General features: G+C 32.4%; 1 protein-coding gene across 1 annotated transcript; it reads left to right on the top strand.

Moving 5' to 3' along the window:
- The first annotated feature begins 3108 nt into the window (after positions 1-3108).
- Positions 3109-3942, top strand: LOC105174111 (ethylene-responsive transcription factor ERF024-like). The gene has a single exon (XM_011096105.3). It carries the CDS (start codon positions 3121-3123, stop codon positions 3685-3687), a length of 567 nt encoding a protein of 188 aa, XP_011094407.2. The 5' UTR covers positions 3109-3120; the 3' UTR covers positions 3688-3942.
- The last annotated feature ends 7327 nt before the right edge of the window (positions 3943-11269 follow it).

The following is an 11269-nucleotide window of genomic DNA, read 5'->3' as shown; positions in this document are numbered from 1 at the left end:
ATCATTTAAATGAAAAAAAAAAAAAACTTTATTTCGAGTTTTTGGCACAACAATGATTATTTCAATGAAGAAGGGGGGAAAAGAATGTTTGAAAATATAAATACTAATTGGCAATGAATTAATAATTAATTGGGTAAGTTAGTAGGCACATAAGTGTGAATTTGTACAACCCATCTCCTTGAAGATCCCCAAAAACAACCTTATCCCTTTGTCCGATGGGGCCATCATGTCTGGTTTAAGTTTTAAATTGGTGTTCCCTTGGTGTGTGTCAAAACCCATCAATTTAGCCATTCAATCATTATCACCCTTCAATTTCTAAATTAATTTATAAGGGTTCGTTACATTATTTTTTTTCTATAAAATTCAATTCATTACATTATTTACTATATTTAAATTTAAAAATTAATGCAATGCATTGATAATTCTAAATTAATGAATATACGCCAAAAAAAAAAATACTGTAAAAATAAACATAAATCCATAGTCGTCGGACTCAATTCTGTTCTTGATTGACATATTACTTGAAGTTGTCGAACATGAGGTTCTTTCTTTCTTTCTTTTAATAAATTAATTTTATTCATTAAATTATAAATTTCAATTAATTATAATTATTTATTTAAATAAGTCAAAGTTCATGTAGTAATGAAATTCAAATTCATGGTGAGCAAAACATTTGTTGAATAGTTAATGTGGCCTTAGTTCAGTTGGTAAAATTTATGCAGTATGACTTTAAAGGTTATGTGTTTGAATTCTGTAACATGCGTGCAGAGAATGTTGATTTATTGCATAGTAAGTGTAGTTTAGATTTTATTTATTTAATATTGTTGATCAATATATGATTATTGTAATTATCTTTGTTAGACATTGACATTCGACAAAAATAATTATAATTAAATTATTTTAATTGATAATAGTTCATCGCTTCAAATAAAAATAAAATATTGAATAAATAAACCTATTGATAGTGGGGATAGGTTGTGGAAGTTACCATCATCCATTTTACCTGATTTAAACCCTAATCTCTAACTTAAAAGTCAGAAGTCAGAGGTGAAAGGTTTGATTGCCAGATAATTTCCAAATAAGGTCACAAGTTGATGCTGATGAACAAACCCAAAACTAAGATTGGAAACGGCGTTTGTGGTCCGTCATTTGGACGTTAACTTAGTGCATATTTAGGCCTTGTTGCTTATTGGGATCTAACTATATTATTATTATTATTTATACATAAACAGTAATTATTATTAAATTGCAATTCACGACCCACTCACATTTTACCCCTCACCACATTTTTCATGGAGAGGTAAATGGTTGTTTTTTTCACCTATTTCATAAGGGAAAATAGTAGTAAGGAGCAAAAGGGAAGGCATCAAATTTTTCACAAAGCCATGAGAATAATAAGCTCAAGCTCTCAAACAATAGACAATAGTGATGAAGAACTGTTATGCTATTCTGGCAAGAGGGCGAAATTACGGATTTCGTGGACCAAAGATAACCCAGGTCGGACGTTCTACAATTACTCTGTAGGTCGAGGTAATTGTCAATCTTTGCATGGAAAGGTCCTCCAATTTGTGCTAAGGAAGATCAATGTTTTTGGAGGATAAAATGATGAATTTACAAAAGAAACACAATATTCTTTCTCTGTTAGTGGTTTTTTAGTTATTGATTTTATTCATATGGTTGGGATGTAATTGAAAGTTGATTGTGGATGAGAATGAAGAAGAAGTTCATCATTTTGCAATGTTGTAGATGGAGCATACTATCGGTTATATAAGCATGTAATGTAATTCAATGTCTATGTTAGTGTAAAAATTTAGATATGTTTTAAATGGTAAATATTATGTTTACATCACTGTTTTTGTTATAGTAAAAATTTAGATATATTGTATGTTTAATTTAATGTATACTTTAGTGCAGAATTTTAATATTACTTTAAAAATATAGGTTTAATAACATTTCCGTTCCAATTCAATTCAAAACCTATAACAAGATATATATGCACAACAAATAAGAGATAATTCTCCTCATAGAACTACAAACAACAAATACTACAACTCCTCCACACTTATGGGACTAAATGTGGTGAGGGGTAAAATAAAGAGACCAAAATTGGCAACAGTATTAGTTGTGGGACGTAAGTTACAATTTTCCACACTATAGCAGTCAAACACACATGCTCCTTCCATCAAGAATCTAACAGAAAATATGAGTGGGACATATATTGTAATCTTTTTTTGACACTTATGGAACTAAATGTGGTAAGGAATAAAATAATGGGACCAAAATCACAAAAGATAGAAATTGTGGGAAGTAAATTACAATTTTTCCATTAGGAGAGAAAGAGATATTTGAGTTTCCCTATATTTCTTACTTTGAAATACATGCATGCTAGGTTTATCTCAGGCTAACATGGAATATGAGTACAACTGATCGGTTATTCCCATCAACCAGTTAATAAAATATCAAGACATTGTACAATATTATTGATCTTTAAAATTCTAGTTTAATTTGTAATAGTCAATAAGTAGGGGAAAATACAATCTTTTGTGTATAATTATTTACTATAAATTTAATTTGTAACTAATAATAAATTTTCTTTTAGTGACGGTGATAACTCATAGAAAATAATTAAAATAGTTCCTAATTCTTCCAAAAATAAATAAAAAAATAATCAATAATACAGCTGAGATGGAATTACATCAAATGGGAGCAAAATCTCAACCCATATATCAACATTCCATTTCCAGCATATGCAATAGGGATAAAAGAAAATGAAATCTCTCTGAGTCATTCACATCAAATCACTCACTCCACTGTAATCAACTGTAGGATTAAAGTGAATAAATGAAAAAGTAATTAATCCTCATCAAGAACTCACCACTGTTACGCCCTCCAACCCAGAAATCCAACACCACATCTGGCATACACCCCGGATCCTCACACCTTGCCATTACATTCACAACTGGTTTCAACTTCTCGTCTTCTTCCCACTCCAACTGCCAAATCTTAACTCCCGCCCCTAATCCACAACATATATATAAATGGATTCTCTCATGATCTTTAACCATCAGTTACTATCTCATGCACGTGCAGTACAACAAACTGAAATATATATATACAACAATGTCACAGACTCCACGGGGCAGGTATGGCGGCGGCAAGAGTGTTTCTGACGGCGGTGGCCGCCCAATGTACCGCGGAGTGAGGCGGAGGAAGAGCAGCGGGAAATGGGTTTCTGAAATTCGGGAGCCCAGAACGCCAAACAGGATATGGCTTGGTACATTCCCCACACCGGAAATGGCGGCGGTCGCCTATGATGTCGCGGCGTTTGCTCTTAAGGGGAAAGAAGCTGAACTGAATTTTCCTAGTTCAGCATCTTCCTTGCCTGTTCCAGCTTCAACATCCCAGCGGGACATCCAGGCAGCTGCCGCCAGCGCTGCGGCGGCACTGGGCGCTGCGGGGGATGCTCTTGGCTTTGGAAGTTTGGAAACATCCAAGATCGGGGCGGCGCAGCCTGAAATGCCGGTTGTGAATGAGTTTATTGATGAGGATTTGATCTTTGATTTGCCAAATGTTCTTGCGAATATGGCTCAAGGGATGCTGATTAGCCCTCCGCGCATTGATTTTGCTGAGGACGAGAATGATTTTGGTGGAGGTATGCAGGATGAGTACCTCTGGAATTATCAATAAGAACCCTAATCAAATGAAATCGAGAATTCTCATATAATTCTCGATCGTGTGAATAGATCAAGAAAATCAAATTAAGAATATATATATATATATATATGTATATGTATATAGAAATAAAGAGCGATGGGAGTAGGATGGGAGTGTGCGTTACAAGATCGCTTAATGAATGTATGTTGCTTGTAAATTAAGTGTTTTAATGTGGGCTGCTTGAAAATGTGGGTTGATCGACGTATCATGCATCATCCCAATTGTAAGTAATAGATGGATATACACATTTCAACAACCTCCTAAAGCATTTAATCAAGTCTAAGCTGATGTCCACAATATTATTAATCTAGGGTTTCAATTGCACCTTAACATGCATTTTTTCTTGGACATGAAAAAATTTAGTCCAATTGGGATTTCGCTGTTAGTATTTATACTTTGAGTCCTATAACATAGTATGTTCAATACTTGTAATTTTTTACTTTACAAAATTTCTAAAATTGTTCTACAATTGAAAAACTCGTACATATATCTATGAGACTAAAAGTATTGAATTCCTGATTTTATAAAACTAAAAGTGAAATTTCGTCTATATACAGAATCCATCAATTATTAACTGTAAAAGTAAAATTGTAGTAAATTAATAATTGAAGTGGTTTAATTAACTCTTACTTCATTGTATATATACAACCTTCGCAATGAGGTTAAGCAAGATAGAACATATATATAGCTAAACAATGAAATCTACAAAAAATTCATGAAGTCAACCCCATTCATTGTATTTTTTGCTGTTCTTTATTTATTTGTTTATTATTATTCTCACCACCACCATCATCATCATTTATTATTAATATTATTATTATTATTATTTTGAGAGAGTGTTAAGAGATTCTTAATGAGCGCGCAGCCGGAATTAATACAGGAAAGCACAATTATTTCTTGGGTAAGGCAGCGTACGTAGCGATGATGTATAAAAAGTGACAGGGGTCGAGGGACCATTATTGATTTTGAGTTTGAGGGCATCATATATATATATATATATATATATATAGGTTTAAAGGCAATTTTTGTCCCCTAATTTCAGGTCATTTTCTTTTTAATCCCCTAAGTTACCCATAACACTGAAAAAATCTCAATTCTGGTACAAATTTGGTTGGAAAGTTGAGTCACTCGCCGGAAAAGGTCACATAAAGTCACATGCCAGGCATGTGACTTTTTAAATTAGGGCTTGCATTGTAATTGGCTGAAAAAGATGATATGGTGAAGACATGGTCTGAAGTTAGAGGACTAAAACGAGAATGGCCTGAAGTTAGAGGACTAAAACGAGAATGGCCTGAAGTTAGGGGACTAAAACGAGAATGGCCTGAAGTTAGGGGACAAAAATTGCCTTTAAGCCTTTTATTTTCAGCTAATCACAATTCAAGCCCCAATGAGGACTCAACTTTCCGATAAAATTTGTACCAAAATTGAGACTTTTTCAGTTTTACGGGATCAAAATGGAACCTAGTAACTGAGGGGACTAAAACGAGAATGATTTGAAGTTAAGGGACGAAAATTGCCTTTAATCCTCTATATATACATATATCATTTGAGAAATTAGGGCATATATATATATGTGTGTGTGTGAAATTAAAGGGTGGGTGAAGAGAAGCTATCAGTATGAGGTTGGGTGGTAATTAAGTCAATATAGCTATAGCTGGAATCATTTCGTTGTTGATTTCTAGGGTTCTTCGCTGTTACATTCATTTTCTAATTATTCCGCTCAACATATAATGCCCATGGATTCTTGCTCAATCGATTAGCTCACTGCAACAAATAACACTAATAACAGCCACACAAACTCACACACACACACACACACACACACACACACATATATAATCAGTACAAAATAGTAAAATTCTTTGCTAATTAATAATAAATTTAATAAGAATATTACTAATTAATTATTTCGATTCTGATTTATAGCATAACATTCTTTCATGACTATTAAAACATTTTCTTATATCGTAGGCCTACTACTCTCACTTTCTTTTAATGTAGGGAAAATTACTATTTTGGTTCTATAAGTACAGGGGTTGGTATTTTTAATCCTGTACGATTTTATTTTTGTATTTTGATATTATAATTTTATAATTTTTGCAATTTGGTCCTTTTTTAATGAAACTGGCCTAAAAAAAGTCATATACATCGCAGATGACCACATTAAAAAAATTGTTCCCGTCAATTTGATATGCTACAATTGTGTGCCTCAAAAAATCAGTTTGAATCTTTCCTTATAAAATAATATTGCATCTCGTACTTTTATTTAATATATATATATATATATATATACGAACACTATATAAATTGATCATATCATCTATCACATTTTTCATATAAATTATATAAATTAAAAGAGATAATACTATTTTATAATGAAATATCTTAACTACCAGAAAATACCTTGGACGCTAATGGGGTGTTTGTGCAAGCTTATTGTAAGCACTATCAACTTTTTGCTAAAAGTTAATAAGAGTGTTTTTATTTTAATTTATTCTTTTAAATTGTTTAATAAGCAACTCTTTAATTATAATTAATTTTTACAAGTTATTAGTAAAATTATAAATATTAAGTTGTATTCTCAATTTTCAAACTCTTCCAGCTTTCACTATAGATAAATTTAATTTTAATTTTCTTTACAACTTGGGGAGTATTTCAATAGCTTTGGTTTTATTAGTAGAATAAATTGTAGAGAAAGTTGTAAATAATAAAATATTAGTAAAAAGATGGGGTATATATTGGGGAAAAAAGTGAAAAATAAGAAAATAAAGTATTTTAAAAAGTAAATTAATATTTACAATTTTACTAATAAATGTAAAATTTGATTGAAAGTTGTTTATAATTTTTTTATTTAAATCAATTTAATTTAAATAGTTCAAAAATAAAAATCATAAATCAAAAATATTTTTTTCAACAATAAACTGATAAGTATTTATTTTAAACCGTTACAAGGACTTGTTGTTGGATTATCCCTATCATAAAATAATAGTTATTACAAACACTACAAGTCGAACTCTGGGCCCTATTTTTAGAGTGCAAGAGTTGAGAAGCAGTAGCAACAATTTTGGTGCAGTGAAGGTAAGTGATAATTAGGATTAAGCGAGTTATTAGTGCGGACCATATCAGCATAATTATGGTTAGGACATGTTCATCAAACGTTGGTGAAATGTGAGTCCTCTCCCTTTCTATTTGGTAGCGTCTCATCAGATTAGATGTACACAACTAAGCTAATGACTGCTAAGTTATTATGATTTTTTATATTAAGTTATTTATCACCCCAATTCAATATATTCAAATTTAAAAATTAATTTAATATATTGGTATTTAAATCAATTTAACCAGGCTTGCAGTCCTAAATTCATGGCTAATGAATGTAACATTTTTTTTAAAAAAAAAAAATAATAATAATAATAATTTAAGTGATGAGATTTCTTCTTGAGTTCACTCTGACATTGAGCTTCGTAAAAACATAGAGTGCTGTGCTATAAACAGTATTATTCTTTTCTGTGAATAATAGAAAATTTATAACTATGCTTATTTAGTTGATACTAAATTCATTTGGATAATTATGATTTTTTGTTACAATTAATTATTATATTAAAAAATAATTATGACTTTTCAATAATCATTAGTTGTTGTTTTTATTAGTGAAGTCAAAATATTGGTCATAGTTAAAACCAATCATGACAAATATTTTTTAATCGTGGTAAAAATTTAATTTTTTAAAATAATTTTATTTAATCGTAGTTAATAGTATTGATTTATTATAATTTTAAAGCCGTGGTCGTATAGTAGAGCGAATTCTTTTCTTTTCTTTTTTTGTTGTAATCCCCAATTATATTGAATTTTTTTTAAATACAATTCATGAGCTTGTTTCTAGCTTAGGCCGGATGGCAAGTCAGAAGGAATGGTCCGCTTGGAATCTAGTTAAATTTGCTCACAACTTTTCAAAGAGTCTAACATAAAATATTACATTATAATTGGAAATTTGTATGAACTCAATCAATGAACATCAAATATTAAGAAAATACTCTCCATTCTGTACATAATTAATGTACCTAAGATATAATACTCATTTGGCTTCCTCCTTGACAACCTGCCCGAATTGCACGGTTTTAACCTTAAACCTGCCGAGTTTTGCCAACGTCCCTTCCCCTGATGATCCATCAACTTCCCTGGTTGCCGATTCTATGAAACCGGAACTGATCATCCTGTAAGAATCGGGAACTCCTGGAAATTCATGAAACTGCAGGTTATTGTCCTGAAATCCCTGTTGAAAAGCCCAGACCTGAGGATTCATTTGATAAAAAGTGATGGGCTCTCCAGGATCAGGAAATTGTTCCTCCATGTAATTTGGTTGGAATCTCCGTGCACAAGAATTCATCTGGCTGAACATTACCGGAAGTTTCTGAAACTTTCAAACGCAAACAAGCTTGTTCCTCAGAAGAAATGATTTAATGCAAGAAAAGAAACTGAGAGAAGAATAACTGAATGGCAACTCAAGCCAAGGCCCCCTTCTATATATACCTAGTCTTGACAAAGAGGCTGCGTTATATGTCACAATTTCTGACTGTTCAAACTTCAGATTCCTTGACTGACTCTGAGAGTTAGACTTTTCCAATTTGGGGACAAAATGTACCCGTGTGATTTTCATTCTTTTTGTCTGAAACTATACATGTGGGTATTATTCTGCAAAGGATTAGGTAAATTGTGTCCCACATTTACAAGTGAACCTTTTATAATTAGTTTTGTAAAATTTACGTACGTTTTTATCTTTTCTATGTAAAATTGTAGTAGCTAGTATTGTTTTGCAAGGGATTAGGTACATTTCGTGTCCCGCATTTACAAGTGCACGTTTTATAAATTTGTAAAGAAAGCAACGATGGCTACGGACGTGCTAGGCGGCTGCTAATTCTACTATGTACAACTGGTTCCAATTCTTTCAACTTGTTAATTACAAGCTTTCATCAGTTGGGTCCGAACTTACGTGATTGTTTCGTTCTGAAGAAAACCGTACACTATGTACTGATTCAAATTTGTATGCTGCAGCTTGTCTTAAAAAACCTATTAAAACAATATGTTTTTTTATACCGAGTTTTATGTACTTCTTAGTCGTAGAATTTGGAAGGGAAGTTGGAACACAAATAAGAAGCCTTCATACTGAAAGGACACGTTTACTTCAATGATGTAATAATTACAAGATATGATTTGAAGAGGAATTATACATGTGATATGATTATTTCATAAAATGTGCTTTTTGTTTACTTCAATGTATTGAAAATGGAACTAAAATGAGTGATTGTATAGTTTCTTGTTTATTTCATATTATTATTTGAAGTGATATGTAGCAAAATTCCAAAATTGCCCCTATTTTTACTAAAAGAAAAATTCTTCCATTTAAAAAACACGTCCAAAATGAGAAATTGGTAATAAGCTAAAATAGTAAAGACTAAATTGGTAATTTCAGGAGGCCCAACATGTTGCAAGCAGTGGGAATAGGCTAACACACCTCTTGAATAGGGTTTCACGGTCGGAAAGTTAGTATGATCAGTAGCAGTGAACGAAGGTACAACACCGAGCTTCAGTGCAATGACGTAAACCTTATATTAGCTTATGTTATTAATCCAATATAGGCTAGTCCAATGAAGTAAATGTGTCCTAAGGTTATTATTTTGCATTTCGACTTACATCATCTATCCGTTGTGCAGTCGTTTCTTCTTTGTTCCTAGCGTTGGTGTTGTTCTTAAGGTGTACAATATGCTACATGCATGACTTGAATTTTGCTACTCATGCATAAATTCTAAATTTATTTAAAAAATTACCAAACATCCAGAACCTTCATCTCTCGAAATTAGGACTACGGTGTTTGGTAATGGAAAATCTGAGGTCTCAGAATTAGAACTAATACACAGACAACCGTAGATTCCAATGATGTTGAGAGTTCAATTTCTTAAAATTTGCAAATAAACTCATCAACCCGATTGGAAGAACTAATACAAAACAAAGGATGTACAAAAAGAATAAAATAATTGACCAAACTAAAACACAGCCTAGACATGTGAGTTTCGCTCCTCCTTGACAACTCCGACTCCTACAATGTTTACAGTCTTCACTTTAAACCGTTCCAGCTTATGTTGCGACTCTTCCTCCTCGGACATCGGAAAACCACGGATTACTACATCTCTCTCCCTCGTCGTCTGATCTTTTGCTGCCCTAGAATTCAGTTTCCCCAGGAACTTCTCGAACACGTGCGAAACAGGCATTTCCCTTAAATCATGTAAAGTTTCACAGAATATTCTTTCAATTGGGACATCCTTTTCCACTTTGGAAACCAATTTCTTGAACATTTCGCTCCCTTTCTCGTCGAGCTCGTCCACGACTCCTCTCAGGATTTTCAGTGGCTCAACATCATAGTCATGATGATTCAGAAACCCGTTTCCTTCTTCCGATTCAATTGTCCGGTTTTCTTCATGAAGATCATAGTACCCGTTAAAGTATTTGTCGGAGAATCTGTTTTCGGCTGCCATGGATTCGATGTTTGTGTCGTGCACATGTAAAGGCCTTGAGGGTTGAGGAAATTGTTGCAACACATAAGAATCATAGAATCCATTGGTTGTTTCCATGAGACGATTGATTCGAATGATCGAGGTTGGGAGATTTACAGGAATTGGTTGATCGTTTCTTGAAGTAAGTTTGGTGCAAGGCTAAATAAATGGATTGAGGGAAACACGATTCTGGGGTTGGGTATTTATAACAATTTCTCCCCTATCCTGCCAACTGTACTTTGGTTGACAAATCAACAGGGTAAATTCTTTGACAAGCAGTTGAGTCAAAGGTTAGAAATATACAAAAGTTTACCGGTTCTTCGTTGCTGTGCAAAACTGATCTGATAATTAGTCAACATGCAAAACTATTCTCCGCGTTTTTGGCTTTAGACTGTGACAATCTCTGGTTCCTAGTCATATTTCCAACAACTTATCCACATTTCTGCATGAAATTAATACAACCATATAGTAAGAGATCAGTGATTCGAAGAATGTATTTAATTAGGACAATGTAATATGGTATTCGACTTTTTTATTCTTTTTATATAGAAATGAGATTGGATGTATCAAGATAAGGATGGGGTCAAGTATATTGATAATTCTAAATGAAAATATAGATCTAAAAGAAATAAAATGAGCCGGTCATAACTTAAGTATTAGAGGTGTTTCAGGAGCTTATAAAATATTAAATATAATAAAATTAAAAAATAAGATGCGAAATTTTAACAAATGAATTCAACATTGTATGTTTATTACAAAATTGTTTTTACAAAAATTTTATAATGTTATTTTATATAACTACTTCATAAGTTTGTTGAGGAAAGTATTTTTACCAAGTTCGTGAAAACCCAATTTGATATGGATTGTAAAAATCAGTTCGTATGGGCCCATAGGGCCGAATTTGATGATGAAAATTTCATCTGGATCCGTATTAAGTAGGAAGGACTCTGAGACGAACTCGCCTATTACATCAGGACTTCAACTACAGTTGTCCTAATTGGACCAAATTG

Source organism: Sesamum indicum, linkage group LG11 (assembly GCF_026168435.1).
Source record: "Sesamum indicum cultivar Baizhima isolate 11 linkage group LG11, ASM2616843v1, whole genome shotgun sequence".
In the NCBI taxonomy this organism is placed as follows: Eukaryota; Viridiplantae; Streptophyta; class Magnoliopsida; order Lamiales; family Pedaliaceae; genus Sesamum; species Sesamum indicum.
This window is presented reverse-complemented; position numbering and strand designations above follow the sequence as displayed.